Below are 24,331 nucleotides of genomic sequence, written 5' to 3'. Positions count from 1 at the left end.
TTCTGGATTTACCTGCTGTCAGGAGGGGGATTTATTTTTTTAAAAGAAATGAAATCATGTGAGTTGATCCAAGTCATCTGTCAGCTACCTCTAAGCCCAGTATTCCCAGTATTTCCAGTTAACCGGTACTTCTTACAAAGATCAGCTAACAGCAGAGAGGCGGTGGGATTCCTGTGCCTTAAGAGTCTGTTCCTCCAACAGAGAGGAGATGCTGTAGTGAGCACAGTTGATCCTCTGCATTTCAACCAAGAGTGATTCCCAGGCTCGGGTCTCCTAATGCCACCCTGTATTTCACTTTGCTACTGACTCTTCCTCACAGTCCTGGTCACCTCCTTGTATCCATGCTTCAGGCTTTTTATCCCAGCCTAGGTGTTTGTGCAAAACTGATGCTACTTCCCGTAACAGGGTAAATAAAACTGATAAATGTTTTGGGATAGAAAGGGATGAATATCCTACTTAGTTTTGATACCAGATCTTAACATAGTTAATATTTTACCTCCCTACCATCTCCTATTACACCGTAATGGCTTTTCATATTGTAATATTATGCCCATTTTCCCTAAACATATTCCTGCCTAAATTTTTTGTTTCTTTTCTGTATTTGCTTGGAAGTATTTTTAACATCTTAAAACAGTAGGCCAATTGGCATTAAGTCAGCACAACTCAATTCATTTCAGATTAATCCTGCCAGTTCACGCAAACTGAGAATCTGGCCCACTGTGATAGGAAATTAAGTCTTTTTTTTCTCAGCGGAGGCTGTCACCCACAGGCCTTTTAGAAACTTGTTTGGTTATTAATGGGTGTGACATGTCTTTCTCAAAAAGGTATTAAGAGGAAAAACATAATTTTTTTCTGTGATTGTTGGAACTAGTGAAACCTCTTTTCCCATGGATTTGTGTCCCACATACCTGTACCTCCACTGTAATAATCCTAATTCCTCTCTTATTTTCATCATGACCTTATTCATCCCCTAATACTTTTAATACACACACACACACACACACACACACCATTCCCTCACTGCCATCTGCGAAGAAAGGAACACACGTCAGGCCCGGCTTGGTGTTGTATTTGTGCTGTCTGCTGTTGGCTGTATCTGTAGCTCGCAGGCACAGCATGCCTGAGCAGACCAGGCCAAGCAACATAAAAAATGTTGAGTTCACATGATGCTTTTTTCTCTCAGTGAGGTCACTAATTCAGTTTGCTTTTGCCTAATCTTCTACAGTTTTTCACAAAACCTCCAGAACCAATTTACCTTTAAGACTTCTGTTTGTGTCTATCTGTAGCTGAAATCAGCCTGTTGGTTCTCAAGTTATTAGGGACTGACCAATGTGATTGCAAAAGCCTTAGAAACCAAGGAAAAATAAACAAAAATAAATTGCATGGAACATAATGTGCATTATTTGTTATCAGTACGTTAAATGTCACAGAATAAATATTCTTTGCAGCAAAACTGGAGCACATTCATTCTTTTCAAGAAGGTTTTAATTGATTCTCAAAAGAAAAAAAAAAATCTAGCTGAGACCAAAAACGGAAGAGAATAATTAGATTCTATTTTTGGATGTTACAGTAATAAAAAAAAATTAATATTACTCTCCTATTATATAGTAGAGGGAAGAGAACACTTCAAGATATACAGAATACCCTGAGGTACATCAGTAGCTTACTGTAATGGATTGGGAACCTGTCACTGATTTGGAGTATGAAAACCTGTAGTATGATCAGCTGGGACCCATATACATAGCTAGCTCTCTTTACAGGCAACACTTCAGGAAATCTGGGTTTCACATACAGTATTTGAGACATCACATTGCGACCCACTGTGTTGGTGGAAGTTCTGTACTTCATTCCCCTTCTGCCCCCAGCTGGACAATGAAGTTAAATTTTAATAACACAGACCTCATTTAAGTATGGTAGTATAAACCCATTTACTTTATAGAAACAGTACCAATCCTAAAAATAGAATCAAAATTGCTCCAATTGGTCAGAAAAATTATAACTGTAGATGCTCCTGATGCCAGAGGAAAGGATGAAGAATATGTAATCCAATGGAATAAGCATGTCTCCTCCTCTGTTTGATTAAACTTGTAAACTCTTAAACTTTAGGACAATTAATGACTCAATAACAAAGCATCTGTCAATCATAACTATTATTTGTTATCAAATATATACAGGTATGTATATATGCGTCATATGAGAACTTTTCTTACACACTTGAGGATTCTATAATATTGACATCTTTAATTTTGATGTGGAATTCATTCTCAATCATATATGGCCACAGTTTTGAAAAGTATTTGGAGATTTTGGATGCAATTTTAAGATTCTTGCTCTGAGACATCTGCAAGAGGCTAACTTTTCTGACAGCAGCTGCTCAGCACTTTCTCAGAATTTCTAAAAAACTGTAATCATTCCAATCTATTTTTGCTGTCCCCCTGACAGCTGTCTTCCTAGTGAACATAGTTGTCACTGACAACTCTTGCTTGAGAAGAGCCGGGGCGGGGGGGAGGGGGGGGGGGGGGGAGGGAGGGGGGGCGCGGGAAGCATCCACCAGGAACTACTGGATGGTTTGGGGGGCAGAACTCTCTACTCTGCTTTCAGGGCTGGTTAATACTGTTAGTTTGCATCCACTGTGCCTCCTGCCAAAATGAACAATGATGGAATAAATGTCTTAACACAGGCCCTGAGGATGTGATCTCTGCAGTCTAACTACACTCGGTAGAAACATCTTCTATCATCAGATACATTTGGAAGGTCGTAAAATACTGTAATTACTACCCATTTATAGAACCAAGAAGAAAAATACTAAGTTGGAAAAATACGCCACTGAGTAAGTATTAACAAAATTATTATTTAATTGGCAACTGATTATATAGATAAAACATACTTAAATGAAATTCCTGTGAATGGTAGGAGCAAGCCACGGAGTCATTGCTATGAAAACTACTGTTTTCTCACTATTGAAAGCCAGATTTAATTGCTATAATGGATTTTTTCAACACAGTGGTGAGCTGCTGTAAACCACTCACCAGTCCAGCTTTTAGTCATTTCTGTTGAACGCTGTATATTTGCTTATCTATTTTCTCCATCTAAAACATTTTAAACTTAACTGTATCTTTCCCACACAGTTATAAAAGTAACATTAACTTTCTACTGCATTTTACTGTTGTTGGTGTACATTAATTCTTTTGGGATCTTTTAATTTGTTCCTCTTTTTTCTTCAAAACTCTTTGAAAAGACCTCATACTTTAGATGATCTAAGGCTAACTAATCATTCCTGTTACCCTTTTGAACCTCCACGAGCATTTCAAACTAAGGCACTTTTTACAGCTTGCTGCAGACACTAAGCATTTGATTGTACTTTTAAGTGAATTAGTAATCTAATTAGAAAACATAGAACTGCTACTGCCAAATTACTAATGCAATTCACATTTTATTATTGGTCACAGAACAGGAAGTTTCTGTCTCACACTTAAAATGCTTCTAGACTGAAAACTCTAAAAGCTAGGCCTATGTAGTAAATATCACTTCTTTTAAAAAGATTTAAAGGCAGGTCACATGGGACATAGAGTTTTGTGCGTGTGTGGATTCACACATATATGAACTGCTGCTCCAGAAGATTTAGATGTTCAAGCAAAACTGGACAGTCCACTTAGATGGGACTGGGATCAGAAGTAAAACCAGACAGTCTGGCTGCAAATTAGCCATGGAGCAATTTCATGTGTGTAATTAAACTTTTTCTTAATCTTACTGGTTAGTTTGATTGTCACCCTAGATGTAGTCAAAGGATCAGGTCGCTCTTTCATTGACAGTAAATTAAAAATTGGTGTTGGACAGAAAGGTGCCTATATACTCTTCTGATGTCCTCAATAAAGGAAAAAATTCTTCTAATGCACAACTAAATTTGCTACCCATTACATAACACGTAAGGAAGCCCAGAGAGATCAACACATACATATTCATAGACTCCAGCTGTTTGCTCTGTTTTGAAATTGAATTAGGAAAACAGTTGTTTTAAACAACAGCACTACAATTATGCTAAGGGCTTTACTGACTTTTATTGAATATTAGGTACCACATGGTTTATGTAATAACATCATAAAAGAGGCCTGCTTTAAAATGCATCAGTTCTTCAAACAAACATCAATCCCAACGCTGTATTTATTCAATGATTTGAGCTTTGTAAGTCTACTCCGTATTCACAGACGTTTGTTAACACAATAAAACCGGAGGAAAACGTTTGAAAAACCCTCAGAGAAGAAAAGGTATTCATCACAGACACAGGAGTTGTATGTCAGACAACTGAAACTTTGGCTTTAAACTGTTTTGGTGTTTTTTAAACCAAAACAAAAATAGAGAAATCAGAATGTTACTAACAGTATTACATTTAAATCTAAGAGTAGTGACTGAATGAACACCAACCCAGCTTGCTGCTCGTCTCATTCACACAACTAGTAAGAACTAGTAGCTTTTCCTACACTAGCCAGCATTTTCCTGAAACCATATGGCATGACAAGTACGTTGCAGCCTGCAAACCCTTATGCACAGCTAATAGAAAAATGAGACAAACAGCTTGAAGGAAACATTTCAGTAAAGACAGCAGGCTACCTATAGCTGATGGTCGGAAGAATGATCTTTGAACTAAAGCTTCTTCTGACATGAACTGAGACCATAAAAATTCATTTGTATTTTTGGCTGATGAAAAAATTAAAACTTTCCTCTAGATTACAGAAAAGAACTAGGAGGATTATTATCTATCACCAGCTATACTTAAAGGATAAAGGACAAATGTAGCTATACAGAGTATCTCAGTGTTGACCACTGTTGGCTGAAACATTAATAAATTACACTTTAATCTTCACAGGCTATGCTTTATAGGCAGTGACTCAATACACCTTTCTATGGAAGGCAGACAGTTCATTTTTTTGATATTATTTTCATTATGTTTGGCACCAAGCGTTCAAAACCATAAGCTGTATTTCAGAAAACAAGTAAGAAGGACTGTAGGTTACTCTTTTAACTCCCCCAGTTGCACCCACATGTGATGCCTTGCTAATTTTCCCTAATTAATGAATGTTTTTTATACTGCCGAAAACTGAAACATGGAGACATCTCACCTCCCAAGTTTTGCATTTTTAGGGATTATTTCCAAGGAACACAAATCAGAAACACTGATCCTGTTTCTGCTGTTGGTGAAAGGAAGAAAAATAGACTCAACACGCTTATGAAGATGAAAAGCCAGGTTTTTTGCCAGATGTAACATATGCAAACCCAAAGTCAGTGAAACAGATAAACTCTAATGTGGAGAATGACTTGGACTCACCCACGTAATTAGACGGTTGGCCTGGCACGTTTTCTTTCAGAAGGAACTATCTACAGCTGGAAACAAATTTTTCAGATTTCCCCTTGGCTGCCCAGAAAATAAGGCATCAAAGGCATCAGGTTTTGAAGCTGGACCTATTATTTCAAGGGGAATGGATTAAGAGATTACGCTGCCTCAGATGATCAGTGCCTGTGTCACGGTTTCCCTTTGGGTTACACATCACAGTCTGTGGGTGCGCCTGAACGCTGGTTTCAGCCGAGCTGCCAAGCGCAGCTTGCCCAGCCCCTGGGCCCTGCCCTCAGGCCCTGGGCCACAGGAGCCGAGCACAACCGCTGCCCCTTCCTGCTGTGCAGTTCTGCCAAATAATGGCAGAAAGACAGAGCCAGGGCAAGGATCTTGTGCCACCACAGTTTTAGTGTCCAGCTTCGACTAAGCATTGCCTAAAGAAAGAAACGCCTCTTCCCCCTCGGGCATCCTCCTGTCCTTCACAGACACCACCTGTCGGCGCCGCCACCACTGCAACATGGAAGTTTTAGCGACAGCACAGCCTAACCGCCCTCAGAAAGCCTCCACATCAGGGCTGCAGCTGGAATGGTGAATGCTGTACCACTATCTAAAGGATGTTTAGTTAGGGTTGGGAGATGTCCAGGGACCCTTATTGCAACATGACGGATGCACAGACTGCTAAGTCCTTGGGTTGGTTATCTTTAAAAAAGGGACATTTTGTCTTAGATTCCTGTTGTACATGCAACCTGGCGAAGATGGAGACTTTAAACATGACCGCTAAGGAATAGAGTCTGCATAGAGACAACTCCTCAAGGACATTGTCCAGGCACAAGATATGTTAATGTTGTTAACTTGAAAATATACTAGGTCCTTGAATGGAATGTGCTAATTGTCCAGGCACAAGATATGTTAATGCTGTTAATTTGAAGATGTGCTGGGCCCTTGAATGGAATGTGCTGATTGTCCAGGTGTGAGATATGTTAATGAGTTCCCGGAAAGTTAATGAATAGACACGAGTGACTTGTGTAAGGAGAGGGCTGAGGGGTTCCCTCGGTGTGCATGCCTTTGGTGGAGCGATCCCCCATGCACCCAGCGCTGCCAATAAAGGGTACTTAGTCACTAAGAAATTTTGACTTCGTTCTTTGAATCAAGCTATTCCGGGAAACAACCGCGGGGACGCCGCGGCCCCCGCCCAGCAGCGCGGAGCAGCAGTTACCGCTATGGCCGGCCACACCCCTCCCCGGCTGCCGCCAGACCGAGGCGCCGGCCACGTGACCCAGGGAGAGCGGGAAGCCGGCGGTGGGGCGGGGTCCGGGGGCGGGGCGAGCTGTCCCCGCCCCTCTGCCTCCAGGGGCTGCCGAGCCTGCGCCGCAAAGGGTGCTGGGAGTTGTGTCCTCCCGCGGCACCCTTCGTCCTCCCCGACCGCGCTTCGCGCCGCCTAGGCGGCCCCTTGCCCCAGGGCCGGCCGCGCGGCCGGGGTGCGCCTTCCTCCGCCGTGCCCCCTCGCCCTTGCTTGTGTGTGGGGAGGGATGGGCAGACAAAGGTTTCTCACAGAACTACCAGCTCCCGGCGTGCGTTGCGCCCCAGGCAACCTAATGGGGGGGGTGGTGGGGTGAAGATGGCGGCTGCTGAACCGAGCCGGAGAGGTGGATGAGGTGAGTCTGGGGGAGCCAGGAAGCGGGCCGTTTACTTGTCTGCGCCTTCGCAGCCGTCTCTTTTTCTCGTTCGTCCGTTCTAGGAAGCGGCCTCTTTACTTCTCTGCGCCTTCGCAGCCGTCTTCTTTTCCCGTTCGTCCGTTCCCCTGCCCGCTCTCCACGGCTGGGAGCGAGGAGGACGCGCCAGATGGGCGGGCGCTGAGGGGGGGAGCGGGAGGCTGGGGCCGACGTGCTGCAGCGGCACCCCTCAGGGCGGTGGGGGCCGCGGGAGAAAGAAGCCTCAGGACATCGCCTCAGCCCATGACCCGGCGCCCCGCAGGCTGTCAGCGGGGCAGCCGGCCTCAGGTGCCCCCGTGGGCGCTGCTCGGCGCGGTTCCCGCGGGCGGGCTCCTCATCCCAAATGCTGTCCCGGCCCGGGGGCTTGCAGTAGCGAGCGGGACCTCGTTGCCTTTCCCCGGAGATGGCTTGAGGCCCTGCCGCCGCTGAGTGGTGCCTGCATGACGCTCCTCTGGAGGTAGAGGCCTTCCACGAGTCTTAAGTCAAAACCTTGAAGTGGTCAGTCGTGTCTGATGTGGTTGGACTTACCTGTCATAGCGGTGGGAAACCAGGGAAGCGGTGAAGGACTGTGGCTTTGGGATTTCCCTACGCTGGTTTTCGTCAAATGGACCATAACACAGTGAGGTATTGCTAAGCATTAACCAAACACAATGCAGATTTACACAAGGACTACACCGTGAGCTTTCCTAAATAGTCATTTTCTACTCTAAAGTTAATTGTGCAGCACGGAGCCATACTTTAGATGACTGAGGTGTAGGTTCACAAAACCTGTTACCAAGAACTAATAATAGTACAAATTCTTAAGCTGAATACATCTAGGAAGGTATTCTATGGCATTTTGAGCTGAGATACTAGGAGAAGATGCTAGCTTGGATTGAGACATCTCTCTGCTCTGTTGGCAAACTTGTGGAAAAGCCTGCAACTTAGAACCAGATTTGAATTCCTATGTCAAAATCAAGTTTGCTAGCACCGATGTTGTGCTTTGTAAAGCTACATGAGATGTTTGCTGTGTGAATTGAATAGGTAAGCTAAAATGAGAGTAACGGCCAAGGCTTTGGCAAGATGCAGGTAGCCTGCTTCCTGAAGCCTTTGTAATGTGTTCAAAAGAATTTGAAGTGTTTTCTTGAGTAACTTTATTATTCAGGGCATCTTGTTGGAAAACTCAGGGTATGGATTCTCTTAAGCATGTCTTAAAGATTTCCTGAATAATTGATGGTTTGGGGATGAAATCTGGTTGTAGTGCCCTGATATCTGTAAAGGCTTATGCATAAGTTTTGTTGGAGCCTTTTAGTAACACTTTGTATTTGCCTAAAAAAATGCTGGTAGATTTGGATTCATTTCCAATTCAGGAAAAACCTCACAAAAATGTGAATTCAAATACCGTTTGTAATTAAACAACTGTTTTCAAAATAGATATTTGTTTGGCATCCTGTTATGAAAATGTTTGCTGTTACTGATGAACAGTAACTTGTCTCTACTTCTGATCCAGCCTTCGGCAGGAGGAAAGAATAAACAAATCTTACAGTACATGCAAGTGGAAGGAGAGCTTAGAATACTAATCAGACTTGGCAATTGAATTTCAAGTATAACGAAAGGGGATTGCACTTCAAATTATGAAATCTAAATTGTAGAATACACAGCTTAGAAACAGCTTTGGTTGGTATTAGTGATTTAACTGCCCAGCCCACCTCTGTAGTGAACTAATTTTTGTAAAATTACTCTTTTATTTTTAAACCATTTTGAAAATACGTAATTTTTTTTAAGTAAAAGCAAATCATGTTTTCTATAGTTGGCATAGAGCAAAACCTATTTATCTGATAGATTTTTAATGCACCACTGGTAAAATAAGTACCTAGGCATAGGAACATTGCTTTTAATTTTGTCAGTGAAATGGATATTGGGTTGAACTAGCCTTTGAGATGGTGGGAAGGGTTGCTAAGGAACACTTATTTAATGTGCAGGGTTTTTCTTGTCCTAAAACCATCTGCTCAAGACCGAATTCTCTTAAGGTGAGGCAGGACAAATGTCCTTTTAGGTACGCCTGTTTAGCTGAACGCTCTTCAGTGAGAGAACAAGATAGCCTTATTGATACAGCCAAGCTCCTCTATGGCATTGCTTCTCTACCTGAGAAAGCTAATTCAAAATAAAGTTAGCTACTTTCAGAACTGCACTGTGCTATGTAATTCCATCTTATATTGCATTGTTTGGATTCTGGGATTATTAGTCGGAGCCTAACTGTCTATATTTAGAAATGAGCATGTGACTAATCTTGCATTGCACTGGCCATTTGCCTACCTTCAAAACTAAAGGCGTTGATTAATTTTTCACATAGGAAACATGAGTGGGGAACCAAGTGATGTAAAAACTTCATGCGCAGTGTATTTTACTTTTTCAGTTCATGACTGCCCAGTTTGGGTTGCCTGACTGTCAGAGGTGCTTAAACCTGTATTCTTCTTTAGCTTAATTTGGAGGAATGAATAGGTGCCCAGCTGGCAAAGTCAAGTTAATCATTTATAGTGTTACATAATAGAATAACATAATGGTGAGCTTAGTAAAAGAAAATAGTAAACCTCGGGTATGCTGACTTCTGTTTCTTTACCTGTAGCACAAAGATCTATATACGTTTTTCCATTTTAAGTCTTTTACAGAGACCTGTTGGTTTAGGGCAGAAGGGAAAAAGATGTCTGCTCTTCTGTTTGGCTTTTATGGAAGAGCCTTGTGGAATCTTGTGATAATAAATAGTTTCTGCTTATAAACTATCCTTTAATTTCAGATCCCAGGTTAGTTAAAGTAATGAAAAAAATAATCACATGTAAGCATGTAACTGGAGGAAGAAGATGATCAGAACCAATAAGTTGAACAAAGTGTATTTTTTTTCCTGTGTTAGTGCTCCTTGAGTCGGATAGAACAATGAATTGACCTTGGATTTCCTTATCCTAGCCAAATTGCATAGACTCTCCATGAAACTAAATGAAAGTTTTTATTAAGAAAAATTATGTTTAGGTGTCATAGAAATGTTGTTCTGCCTTTTAAGGTACATTCACAAGCGTTGCAGTTTGATTATAATTGTGTTTAGAATTATTATTATTATTATATCCTTAGGAAAACAAAATAACATTTAGTCCTCTGCAGAAAAGTAAACATGTCACTTACCTCTTTAATATCCAGGAGTCAGTTGCTTTGGTGCAGGAGATGTTATATAGGTACATAACATTCTTAAGTTGCTTCTGGTGGTCTGTCAGATATCACAAAATGACATGGAATTTGTTTAAACAGGAAGTGTTAGACTATTTAGGAAACTAAATTATATCTCATGATTTGCCATACCTGTCTTTTAATTGTAGCCAAGTTCTACATCATCAAATTCTGGTTGTTTTGGGTTTTTTTTAACTCTGTCTTGCTATGTAGAATTTAATGCAATGACAAACAGCAGAGCAGACTCGTGGTGGAAAGCTTCTTATTCTGTTTTAGTCTGTTCTACCTGAACAGATACCAGCATCTGTGGACTAAACTTTACCCTAGGCCTAACAAGGCAGTGATTGAACACATGGAGAGGAAATTGTTTGCTCTGTTCTGCATACAGGAGCAAGGCGATCTCCATATTGAATTTTTGGCCCTGTTACAGATCATAATATAATTAAAAATCCAGTAATTGATTTAAAAACAGAAGCAAGATTCTTCAATTTGAAAATTTGACTTAGGGTTTTTTATACAACTTATCTAGTAATTTCTGCATTAATATCTTCTAAAGTTAGTTGACATTGCTAGCAATCACAGTGATAATGTTCTAGGAAAATGTATTGAATTCTGAATTGCTAGCAATGGTCAGAACACTCAGTTGAGTGTCTGGCATTTGACTCCCTTGAACCTCTCATCAGATTCTGCATTTATAATATGTAGTAAATCTGTCTTCTGTAATCTCTCAGCTAAATTCTTAACTACACTGTAAGTTAGAGAATTCATTTTTCCGTGTGTCTGTTGAACACCACAATCCACAGCACATGTTTCCTTTTATAAAATTATTCTGCTTCTAACTGTGTCCTCAGAGGGGGACATACAGCCTTCTAATAGGATAGGATATTTTAAAGAAATTACTTTGAAGCAATATTTTTAATCACAGCTGCTATCAGCAAATTGGAATCTGATTCTATCAGCAAATTGGAATGTGATTGAAATACATTGGAATATATTCAATGTGAATGAAAAAAAGTTTGCTTTCAGTAATTATGAACACTGCTTTAGTATGTGGTCATTAAAACAGTTTGTGACCAAATAAAATGTTTATTCTCACATTGTCAGTATCTGGAATTACTTTTTTTGGTGTACATATATAAGCAACTATTAGCTAAATATCTTTAATTTTTAAATTTTGTCCTTGAAAAGCAGCAACACTATCTCTAACAGATTTTTTTGTCTTAGTTGTGAAAAGGTACATTTGCAGGAAGGTTGCATTTGGCGGTTAATAAAACCCAAATGCACAACTTTAATATAGAAAAATCTTCAAATGATTTTCATTTTAATGCTAATTAATGAACTGGTACATTAGGCTATTTTTATCCCCAAAATAGATTCTTGTAAGTTCAGTTGAGTTAATTATATGAAGATATCTAATTGCATCAAAAATTATTTGAGCAGCTATTGTTTATAGTAGTTTATAGTAGTTTATATTTATATAAAAAAATCTGTCCTTTTTGATACCGGGACAAAAATGTCCTAGAAAGTGCCACAAATTTTTCAGCATCATTTTTTTTGTATAGAACAGAAACCTTTCTCGGGCATTTTTAACAGAGAAGTGCTGTGATTTACGTTTGGAGTGTAAGTACACTGTAAGGCTATACACCATTTAGCATCGTAAAGAGTGGCAGTTCAAGAAGTCATCCCAATGAATAAAGAGAAAAATGTTTACTTGGGCATCAAATGCAAGAACAGAATGACTACATTTCAAGAACTGGCAAAACCTAAATAGAGTTTGGTCAGATAAAAAGATACCTGGGTTACTGTGGTAACAGCCTCTTTGATTTTGGAGCTGAAGACTGACTTTGGTTCATTCTGCGTAAGTTACTATGCATATTTGGACGCAAATTATCTAAAGCTATTGTCTTGACTTAATTTTTTGTTTTCTTTATAGCTTATTATATTTTTGCATGATTGAGGACAGGATCCTGATTAACAATGCCTGGCAGTAAGTATTGTTACCTTAAGTATGTTAAGACAGTATTTAGGGGTGTTTACTGTAATGATATTTTCTTTGGGAGTTAAAAATCCTACCAAAATAAAAAAGGAACAAAATCCAAGTTATGATACCTGTGGTCATTTTTAAGATATTTAAGATGTCAATATTATCCAGCCTCTGCCTTTGTAAATCTCTGTATATTTTTCAAAGGAACCTAGTATGAGCTCTGCATTTTCCTTTTCGCTTAGAAGTTCACAGCTTAACATTGATGATTTTTGTGATTTAAAGTATGTCCTGAAATAGTTGTATTCAAAAACTAAAAGATGTTCTGATGTAGCTATAATCCCATCTTTGGAAAATTACAAATATCATTTATAGAAGAGGGAATTACTATTTAAGATATAAAGTGGTAAGATTTAGAAGTTTTAACATTCAAAGTTAAATGAGATTTTTTGAGGCAGATGTTTCTAAGAATCAAGTTATTTACCTTGAAGAGCAGCAAATTTCCCTAACACAAAGGCTCAAGTTATGAAATGTGTTACAATAGTATTAATTCCAACTAAAATGTTTTTCTATTTTTCTGTTTTCTGTTTAAAAAAATCTTGCATGGTCTCTAGTAAAATTACTAACATGAGTTTTTGGATAAAGAAATCTTCATGAATTCAGTAGTAATCATACTGAGTGCACTTTATTTATAGGTTTGTAATGAATTTCACAAATGTTTAGTTTTCATGAGGGAATGCTTAAGTATTTTCTTTTGCAGAGACATAAGATTTGTAATAAGCTGTGGCTACTGGGTACTAAAAGTGTCTTACAGTAATTCTGTGTTGTGTTGTTTGAACCACTGTCATGTAAAATACCCTTACTGTAAGTATTGAGGTGTTTTCTGCTTTTGTGGTAAATAGTTGAAATTATTTCTCTCCAGAGACATGAGGTTTTTTTAACAAAAAGGTGGCAATATGTATGTATTATGTTGTATATTTACGTGAGAAGCAGCTGGCACAAACTGTTCCGATTACTGTGGTTCAACTTTTGTAACACGGTGAACTGCTGCTGTTTTGATTGCAGTGTTTAGTATTATTAAGGCCTCTAACATGGGACTGACTTTTGCTGTGAAGGAGTGTGTGGCTTTTTTAAACAATTAAACTGGAGAAGTAAGACTTGTTCTTTCTAAACCTGGTATGCTTATGTTTAGAGTCATTATTAACACTGTTTACCCTACTGCTTATAGTATCTGCATTACTACAGTCGGATGGAACGTAAAGGAGACCGAAAGAACTAATTGCAATACTTACCTGTAGAGACATTCAGAACTACGCAGCCATTTATTTTTCCTCTGTGTATATTAATGGGCTTTTTAAGTGTATGGGTGAAGGGAAGGTAACCTAACAGATGCATGTGTATTCCAATTCTTACAAAATAACAGTACTTTCTTTATAGTTTCTTTCAAAAAAATTGTGTTGATGAGCTATGGTTAGATTTTAATGCAAGCAACGATTACTTTGTGGCTAGCTGTGTTTTTCAGTGAGCATAGCAATAGTCTTCAAGACTTCAACTTTGTTGCATGTGAAAGGGAAAGCTTCTGCCTGCTTATTTAGGCTTCGGTAGAGATTCGACAGGATTCTTTTCAGAGCATAGTGATGAAACAGGTTGCTACTATTTATTTTGAAATCTTAAAGTATTTGTCCTTGAAGTGTGAAAAACAAAGTTGTTTGTAAAGACTGGGATTTTTAATTAATTTTTTTTTTCCTTTAACATGGAGTTCTTTCATCCCACACAAGAAGTGTATTGAGCATCTTTTGGATTTTTTTTCCCCAAAAAAAATTTTCTGTCATGCTTCAATGAGTTCTTTATAAATGAAGTTCTTCATTAACACAGTTGAAGGGTCATGCACCTAGGGAGGAACAAGCCCATGCACCAGTACAGGCTGGGGCTGACCTGCTGGAAGGCAGCTCTGCAAAGAAGGCCAAAAAGGCCTATGGGATCCTGGGGTGCATTAGGAGGACGGTGCCCAGCAGGTTGAGGGAGTGATCTTCCCTCTCTGCTCTGCTCTGGTGGGGCCACATCTGGAGTGCTGTGTCCAGTTCTGGGCTCCCCAGGTCAAGAGAGACAGGGAGCTACTGGAGAGGGTCCTGCGGAGGGCTGTGAAGATGATTTAGAGGACTAGAGCATCTCCCTGATGAGGAAGGGCTGAGAGAGCTGGGCCTGTTTAGCCTGGAGAAGAGAAGACTGAGAGGGGGGGATCTCATCAATGTCTACAAAATATATTAAGGGCAAGTGCCAAGAGGACAGGGCCAGGATCTTTTCAGTAGTGTCCAGCGACAGGACAAGGGGCAGTGGGCACAAACTGCAGCACAGAAAGTTCCTCTGAATATGAGGAAGAACTTCTTTGACTTGAGGGTGGACGAGCTGTGGCACAGGCTGCCCAGAGAGGCTGTGGGGTCTCCTCTGAAGACATTCAAAACCTGCCTGGACATGACTGTGCAACCTGCTTTAGCAGGGAGTTGGACTATATCACCTCCAGAGGTCCCTTCCAACCCCAACCAGTCTGATTCCACAAAGTAAAACAATAATATCTAGTTAAAAGGAAAGTTTGGTGGACTTCTTGGGTCAAACTTACCAACTCCCTCTTCCAGTCTTATCCTCATTGCTTTCCTGAGTCTCTATATAATTCCAGGTAATATTTTACCCCTTTTTTGCAGTGCAGTAGTTAGGGAATGTCTAGGTCTAAAGGTGGTTTTGAAGGTCAGGAGAGGCCAAGATACTGGTTTTATGGCAAGACTGGACAAAGAGACCTAGTCTTTCTGGGGATTTCAGCTGTTCCTAGAGACATTTTAGAAGTCAGTCTTGAAGTTATTGTACATGAAATGTTCACATGACAGTATACTTTTAATCTCCCTCAATATTAACTGTTCAGAAAATAGGCATGCCGTCAGAACTGGGATGTGGTATTGAGAGGGAGAGATGAACATAGTTAAGCAAAGGTAATGTTTTATTTACACTCATCTGTCGTGTTCTGATCTCTGCACTAGTTGTTTGTTACATATTGGATTATCAAATTTTCTGTTGATGTTGCTGTTTAGTGATCCCATTTAAGAATATGAGGATATAGTACTGCATTGAGTCCTTACTGAAATAAGGTTTTAGTCTCAATACAGTAACAGGCCATAAAGAGAAAAATTTCAATCTGCTCCCTTAATCTTAAGGTGTAGAAGTGCTTGGTTTTGACTAGCCATGGCAGGGCATTTGTGTTGACATCTAGTCTGTAGTGGAGGTGTAACACTATATACTTGCTGCAGTACGTGCACAGCCTTGCCAAAGCATTGCTTTTCCCTATATTCGTTGTAGCTATGACTTTATAGTTCGTTTTGTGCAAATAATGTGGGCATTGATGCAGGGTGTACTTACAAACATGGTGTCTTTATCTGAAGTTGAAATGCAAGTTCTAAACTGTTGAGAAAGCAAATGTGCTTCCTCATTGCTGTTATAATACAGTAGGAGTAGACTGGTTTGAGTCATGGCTGCTTTAACTGATTTAGCTGTGCCTTATCACAAAGAAATGGTGCATTAAAAGATTAATTAGTCCTTTTATTTAAGAACAAAACCAAAGAACTTGTAAACAGATAGCCTTTGCAGTACAGACTGTGTATTTTTCATTTGTCACAAGTGTGCTCTGTTTCCCTATCCAATAATTTGTCCAGATACTTTCAGTGAATGTACTTCTGTTATGGAGCATGTGTGGTTTTGATAGGTTTTCTTGGCTGCATTTGGGTTGAAATGTTACAAATGCTTCTGTTAGAGGAAAAAAGCATAGCTAAATCGGGTATCAAAACATTTGTTTAAGACACTTTTCTTTTTGGACATTATGTTCCAGATATTCACACTTAATCAGATGCCTGAAACAGTTTGGTAGATAATGAGTTTTTTCTGAAACAGCTAACCTACTTACTGTCTGTATTCCCTCACTTCAATTAATTATTTAAATTAAAGGCAGATTTTGTATAAAATGGGATTGCTTGGACTAGAAAAATTGTGTGATACAGGTGAGACCACCTGTTCACTATAAGAATGTACATACTTGCGGTAACTCTGTGATTTTTTTTTTCTTCTTTTTTCTCATTCTTTTCTCTTGTTATTACTTATGCCATTAACATAAATGTGTCTTTGCTTTTCAAGGTTTTGTTAATAATGATCGTTATGTTAAACTGGTTTTAACTGCTGATTAGCAGGTCTTTATATGACTGACTAAACGGGCAAATTAGGAGAACAAACAAATAAAGGATTTTGACAAACATAATTTTCCCACATTCTTCCCTTGAAGTACTACTGTGAAATGTGGTAATATGAACATCTCCTGTGCTATTCTGTCAAATATTTGCTAGTTAGAAAGGGACCACTCTGACTTAAGAGATACATGTGTTATATAGAAAATCTTCCATGGCATATCCTCCTCTTGTTACAGTGAAGTGACTGTTTTGTTAACTTCAGAATGCTTCTCCAAGTATGCTCAATGCATTGATTGCTTCTCATTAAAGTATGTAACATTTGGTTTCCTCAGCTTTCCAAACACCATGTGTCTTTTTGCCAGTTGTCTTAGCAGAGACAGCTAGTCTGCGGTTGGTGTGTACTGGTGGCTCCCCTAGTTTGAGCTAGATGAAAGTAAATGGAACAATTGAATAGTGATTGTCAGTCTTCATTGTCCTTGAATGTTACTACTTCCAGTTAAGTTGCTTCATGGTCTTTAAACAAATAAACAACTCGCCCACCCTGCCCCCAACCAAAAAAACCCAACAAACTTTTAAAATTACAATTTTCTTTATAAATAGAGGTTCCTTACCAAGTGTAGGAAGGAAAACAGCACTTGAAATGGAATTTGAAATGAGTGAATTCTTAACTCCTGTTTAATGTTCTTAGCACGTTTTAAGAGGCAGATAATCTCCTCATTTTGCCCTCAAAACAGTTTTGGGAAATTCATTTATTTGCCTTTTGTAATTCTATTTTTGTATTCTGTATATAATAAGTAATAACATCATTGTTAATGAAAAGGGAAGATTTATTTCCCTGTGAAATACATTTCTAAAACACCCATGGTGGCTGGAGATTTAGTCCCAAATCTGTTTACCTAAATATTTCATGGGCTAAGCATCCTAATGTTTTTTAAGTGAAAATTAAGCCATAGTTCCAATTTTTATCTAATGCACTCTTTTTCCTCATCTGGAGTGTTTCTCACGTACCCTTGATGCTTTAAAACCCTAAATGGAACCTTCCACTTCATGAAGCATTTTTCATATATGCTTTAACTTCTTTTGTAGGCAGGTGAAACCCTATTATTTTTCTGGCAGTATTGTTGACTACTTAGGACAGTGTTAAAATAAATACATTATAATCCTATAGAATTTTCAAATTTTGGCTGTTACAGAAGAGTTACATGGGGGAGTATCTCAAATCATTGTTTGCTGCTTGATCCTAGTACCTTAGGAGGATGAGAAACACAAGCAGCCCTGTATCAAGTCCATCTTTTGAATACTATCCTAACTACTGCAGGAACTTGAAAAACAGCTGCCAAGGGTGTGTCATAGTTGGGCTTCCTTTGGCTATTTGCCATTTGTTAGACCTTGGCCAGTAAAGGAAAATAACTATTTCAGTGTATCTGTAACTCCTGTAACACTATGGTTACAAAATATGTAATGGATTCTTTACGTAATAATATACAATAAATGCTTTCAATATGTAAACACAGATATTTATTTTTTTTTCCACCTGATTTTTAGGTGATTCTTTTTTCTACAATGAAAAGAAAAAGTAGTAACTTCCCTAAATGTATCCTTTGATTAAGCTAAGAAAAAAAAAAACACTGGAACTTTTAGCTAGAAAACTGTAGCTCTTTGTAGATATTTATTTCACTCGTGATACTCTAAGCAACTTCGTGTGCCAGTGGGGTGGCTGCTTCCACATTCTTTAATGAATCTGCATGGATTTCTTTAAGACTTCTTAATTTTGAACAAGTGTTCATTCTTTTGTGTTCTGTTAGCTGCTAATTCATTCTATGTACACATCATTCTAACCCCATTTGGGAAAGTTAATGTTTAGGAGCAGTTTTGTAGAAAGTGAAAATCACCAGTCTAAACACGTTGCAAATAATTCCTAGTAACATCATTAACATTGTTCTTTCTTTCATTCCTTCCATTGGTTTTGGAACACTCTTCTGTGTGGCCAAGAAATGAACAACTTTGTTTCAACCATTCCTTGTCAAAACCTGAAGAGTTTATTTTTTCAGCTCTTGTCATATTTATGCGTGTGCAATCTGGACATATAACATAGAAAATCAGATGGTTTAGAAATTAATTTAATTCTGTCCCCATCAAAGCTTTTGTGTGCTTTTAAACTGTACGTGGACAGTTCACTGAATGTTCAAATGTAGTTTAATAATTTTTTCAGGTTTTATTAAAATATGGCTATCATTGTTATTTACAGAAATCACTTTGCAACTGGTTTTCCTATCAGTCGATTAACCTTCATGTGCAGCATTGTTTGCTATTGATTTCTCAATCATGGGACGAAAGGGTAAGGCTCATGCTGATTATGCATGCAAGTGTCCTATTTTTTTGTGCATGACAAGAAAGATATATTGATTTGTTTGGGGGGATTAAGTTTTCCCCTATGTGGAAATGCATGTCTCTATGGAAATACCAGGGTAAGCTGCTTTAAAAAAGATTTTGGCCTTCCTTTTACATGGTATATGGACTTTCTTTCCCGTCATCTAGGGATCCTCAGTGGCTTTCTAGAGAATTGGGTACCTTGTGAATTGCTGAAGTTGGAAGTTAGCTGTGTACATAACTCTTGGCTTTCAAAGAGTGCTGTTTCATTTCTAGAAAGTTACATTATTCAGGATTAATTTGTGCAGGAATTAAGACATGAATGAGTAGAAAGTTGGGGTTGGTAGATGAATGAGACTCTTCCTTATCTACTAACTTGTAGATTTCAGCTAATGATCGCATCCAAAGATGAGCAGTTCCATATTTTGCTGTTTTGAAGATGCTTAGCTGTACAGCCAAAGTTCTGCTTGATTCTGTATTCTGGAGTTTGTATCTATGAAGTATACTAGCAAATTTGTAGCTGATGTGTTCAAGGGAATGACCTATGACTTTGACTGGTTACCCAGCTGGCTCAAATAGTACAAGCCTTTTGGTACCCATGTAGAGGTGAGCTTGAAGTTTTCTAACATAAGCGACGTCATAATTGTTTACATTTCAGAAGTTAAAACAGTTACAGAATTGTTGTCTTGACAGATATATTTAAGAATCTTGAGACTAGCAAGTCATTTGTAATCTAGAAAACATAACACTTTGCCTAAGGTCAAGATATAAAAAGCAAATTAATTAGATCTGTTGATGGTGTACTTGCTGTTTTCTTGAACAGAAGTTTAAATCAGTAAATGTATTTGTGGAGAGTGAATATTGCAGTGGTCTGACTTGCATGCTTTTAATTGAGAGCAGAGGTTTCATTGGCAGTAAGGAACTGTCTAGCCTTTGATAATTTGCATGTGGAAATAACTTAGCTCATGAAATGAATGCTACTGAAGTACTGGTATTTTGTGTTTAAGAACCTTAGCTTCTTTCAAAATATTGAACGTTGTCCTAAACTGGAAACATCGTAGTAAGAATCTTTTGTAAAGATGTGCAAAATCCCCAACAATTATGTGCGAAAAGGTAAATATTTGATTTCAAAATAAACTTTTTTAGTTCTTTTTAAATTCAGTGGCTTTTTAAAAAATAAATTTATAAAGTGTAAAGTCTGAATAGAATACTACATCCTAAGATTTTTTAAAAAAGATAGTGCCTGTATAACTCAGCCTTTCTTTTCACATCCAACGAGATCTGTTAAACTTCTCAGTCCTTCATTTTTCAAGAACACAATTGTAATTCAATGTTGTACTTGAACACGGTACAGTATTTTGCTGATTAAAGTCTGTACTTTGTCTTGAAATGGATACCCTGTGTCTTTAATTGTGGTTGAGAATGCTTACTCATTCCTTAGTAAGAGCATGAATAAGGAAATTTCAAGTTAGCTATATCATCATACTAAATCAGTACTCCTCCCTGATACTTTCGTAAAGCTGTTAATAGGTAAGGAAATATGTGAAGATAAATCTTCACAGATATTTTGTTGGTGTATTTCTGTAGTTCTAACATACAGAATAATTTATACCATTAAAACAGATTATCACATTTTCATTAAAATAGGACATAACTGGTTAATGATTAGAAAAGGACTTAAAGATGCTGATACCCTACTTTTGAACTTCATAGGTAATAAAATATGAATAGTTACTAAATTATAATTTGTCTGATATGTTTGAGCTAGCAGAGTTCTCGCCCTGTAATAAATGCAGGGCAAGCTGTATCCAAGATTTTTTCTGTGTGTGGATTTTTTGAATGAGTTTGTGATCTGTTATTGACGTTAGTTTAGACGTGAGCTTAAAGTTCTTCAGAACTGCCAGAACATTATTTTTACAAATTGAATCTGATATTGGAGTTGCAGCATGGTGAGAAGTGCTGGTTGTGGGGAAGAGTACTTGGCTTGCGCTAGAAATCAATGAGCCTGTGTGCAATATTCCATTTTGTAAATACTTTCTGGGAAATTCAAACAGGTAGGTATAGACACAAACAGGGTACTTAATTGAAGATTGGTGAGACTTGTACAAGAATTTTGAGTTCTTAAGCTTATCTATCTTCTGTGACTCTTTTTTCAAAGTAACATTACAACATTTTTGTTCAGCATTTTATTTTTCAGTAATGTCAATACAATTTAAACACTGTTGCTGGACAGTAATGGATATTTTGTTCTGTTTTGAGCCCTGTGTATGTGCCTCAGAAGAATTGCTGCACTTGGTTTTCTCAAAACAGATACCACACTATGGTTCCAGATTCACAGAAGAGTTTTCATTCATTCCCTTTCTTATATTGCTTTCTATGCACAACATGTAACTGTGGGGGAAATCAAAATTATGTAAGGTAGTATTGAACTACTTGTACACAGAAATTTTTCTGTTTAATTAGGAAATGTTTTTCAAAAATCGTGTATATGTACTGAGGTCTATAGCTGAGTGCTCAAATGAGGGTAAAGCTTGTTTTTGAAGCTCTGGGCATGCTTATGTTGGCATTTGGGGTTTTTTTTAACAGAAAAAAGGAATAATGTAGAGCAACATACTCTTATGTGTCCTATATATAGTTCAGTGGTTTACTCTGAACTAGCTAAAATCTAGTTCCCTCGGCTAAACCTTCCCACTGCATTAGTTTTGACGCTGTCAGAAAGGCAGCCTGTGAACCTTTGCTTCCTCATCTTCAGGGCTTTTAATCATCACACAAATGCTGTTTTCACTCCCAGAAAGCTTCTCATGCATTATTTTTCTTCATGCAATTCGAGTGACAATGTGGTACCTGTTCCCTGATCTGTTTCAGCACTGTGCATTTGGGCAGCGTGTGCTGCACGGCACCATTGGGCAGGGGTGGGGAATTTAATCTTCCAGCCTAGATACTGCTGTCATAGGATACCTGTCATAAAGAGGTGACGTAACTGTTCCAAGCATCCTTTTCCACTGAGGAAGAAGATGGGCAGCAGCATAAGCATTACCACCAGTGCAGCTGTGTTCCTCCCTCATGGATTGGAAGAAAACAAGCTGCATCATCTTAAAGTTGAAAAAGTAGCAGTAGTCAGGAAACTTCATCATCCTTCTCTACATTGAGATTTTTCATTGCACAAAGTTTCCGGTGTTTATCACCCTGAGAAGACTTGCAGCCCTGAGCACTTGGTGACCATTTACTCATTAGTTTGAAGTGAGCTTGTCTTCTGTAGGGTAGGAGGTGGTCAAAGTTTACCAGTGTCATCCTTCAAGCTCTCTGCAAATAGTGTAAATGTGTAGTATTGACAAAATTTTCATGACCTTCCAAAAGCAGGGAGTGTTTGACACTGTTCCGCCTGTTGCTTTGTGTAGGGAAGCCACAGGTTCAAAACCAGAAGAGGCTGCTATGTAATACAGATTTCAGTTGATCAGCATGGTAGATCTTTAGATATTTTGGAAACTTTCCCATGTGTCAGGAGTCATTCCAGTTTCTTTCCTGACTCTGACCTTGGAATCAAAACATCTGCTGAAAGGCAGAACTTTTCATGGTGTTTGGGTGACCATTTGTGTTCGAAGAGATGCTAAGTAATCCATGTGTGCTACTTGCATAAGCTTGAGACTTTAAACGTACCATTAATTGTAACATTGCCACATTTACAATGGGAGCTTGTATAATCTGCAGTATCACTGGGAGATGGTTGGCTTTGCTTTGGCTCCTCCTTAACAGACTACCAATGTACCATGTTGTAATGTTCTGCCTAGAGTTTTATCCATACCCATGCTCTTGTCCCAGCTTCCTGTTGATGCCTTCCTCTTCCTCTCCCCTCTCATCCTCAAAATACACATGTATACAAGGGGTGTTGCTTTAAAAGCAGTGGCTTAATCCACATGAAATCCTGTAGGGAAACAGAAGCGAGCAGCAAGTGTTAAAATAACTTTCTTCCTTGCTGAGAAAGAGGGCTGTGTCCAGTAATCTATGAGGAAATGCAATGGAACAGGGAGTGTGGACAATGTAGTTTAGAACTTTTAAAACTAGAACTGGGCATGGGAAGAGTGGCATGGAGAAAGTCCCTGTTGGCTGTCTGCCTTGCTAGCTGGAGCTGGGACTGGGAAGAAAAGGTATGACCAGCTTGAGCATCTGGCAGGGATTCTGTAGCCTATGCTTAAGTAGCAGTCACCAAAGCTTACCGAGGTATTTAGTCAAGTATGTGTATTTTTACTTGTAGTTGGCCTACCAGATCAGAGGTATGGTTTGAAAGCTCCAGAGGGAAACAGTGACCCTTTTGGAATAGTTTTGCCCCTGGCACCCCTCAAGTGCTGCTTGTTACTGACCTCTGGCCTCCCTGGAGATCGGCCTTGTGGTATTTGTTCTATTACCTTTCAGCCATGCCTTCCATAGTGTATTTCCTTCAAGCACAGTGTCCATCTCAATCCTGAAGTGCTGCAGCATCTTGTGTAGGACGATCTTCCATGATACGTGTTGTTCCCTACCTTCAACAAAGTGGGAACGAGGTGGTAGGGGAAGTGCAAATGTTGCAGCCCCCTTCCTCAGTAAAGCAAGTTTGTCGGCCTTTGCCTACAAAGGTTACAGCATGCTTACCTGTCACCTGCAGCTGTGAGGTGTTCAAGGATGCAGTATTCTGAAAATTGTTTATCTAGGTTAGAGAATAGTTTGGGGTCAAGGTGAAGCCAGGCTTTGAACAAAATAGACTGTCTGGTAGTGGGAGCTTACTTCTATGCCAGGATCATCAGTGTACTGGGGAGATTCTGTTCACCTGTACCTACTGATCTTGGGAGGAGCCAGGCGTTTGGACAAGGTGGGACAGATGAAAGTATTCCTGTTAAGCAGTGGGAGTAGGGAGCTGCTGTGATAATGTCAATCCTTCCTTACTTTTTCATTCTGAATTAAATAGTAGGTAAACAATATCCTTCTGGCTCAGTGTGTTACTGGGTGAGGCCTTAAGTACAGTGGTTATTCTGTCAGTGTTTGTTATAAACCTGCTCCATGCTCTACTGCTTATCTGGATGGAAGAGTAATGCCAGTTCATGTACTTCAGAGATTACGCAAAACACTATGAGCCTCCTTTTCCCTCCCCTTCTTCTTTAGTCCAGTAGTTTGCTCATGTCCCCATCTTGAAACACCTCGCTATGAAATCAGTATTTATTTAGAAACAGGAGTATTATGACACAAAACCTCTCTCTCTCTTTTTTTTTATTTTTTTTTTCTCTCCTCTGGGTTTATCACCTAGAATTCATTTACTGACTGTGAATCCAGTATTGAAAGCAGGAATGGAAGTTGGAGTTTACCCCTTTTTTTTTTTTTTTTTTACCATGAACAGGTTATCAGTGCCAGCTGTGATGGAGAGGGGTCAGGGAGATTTACGGAGATGTGTCTTTCCAAGTGTCTTCTGAAATTGGAGTGACAAAATTTCCTTTTTGTATTGCTTTAGTGATGAGAAGTAAATGACCTTGTTATAGCCGGCTTAATAGGAAGA

General features: G+C 39.0%; 1 protein-coding gene across 5 annotated transcripts in view; it reads left to right on the top strand.

Annotated features, from left to right (window-relative positions):
- Positions 1 to 6,624: 6,624 nt before the first annotated feature.
- Positions 6,625 to 24,331, top strand: part of EFR3A (EFR3 homolog A) — an 87,712-nt gene continuing 70,005 nt past the window's right edge. Inside the window, exons 1-3 of one of the 5 annotated variants that reach the window (XM_080378501.1) lie at positions 6,625 to 6,984; positions 12,170 to 12,223; positions 18,689 to 18,778. In XM_080378501.1, coding sequence (XP_080234627.1) covers positions 18,766 to 18,778 — 13 coding nt within the window. In that variant the 5' untranslated portion in view covers positions 6,625 to 6,984; positions 12,170 to 12,223; positions 18,689 to 18,765. Of the gene's footprint in view, positions 6,985 to 12,169; positions 12,224 to 12,286; positions 13,394 to 18,688; positions 18,779 to 24,331 lie in introns of those variants that run through there. The other 4 variants (XM_080378500.1, XM_080378498.1, XM_080378499.1 and 1 more) reach the window with 4 other exon arrangements.

Source organism: Falco punctatus, assembly GCF_963210335.1.
Source record: "Falco punctatus genome assembly, chromosome: 3".
Lineage (NCBI taxonomy): Eukaryota > Metazoa > Chordata > Aves > Falconiformes > Falconidae > Falco > Falco punctatus.
Note: the sequence above shows the minus strand (reverse complement) of the source record. Positions and strands in the feature narration are given on the sequence as shown.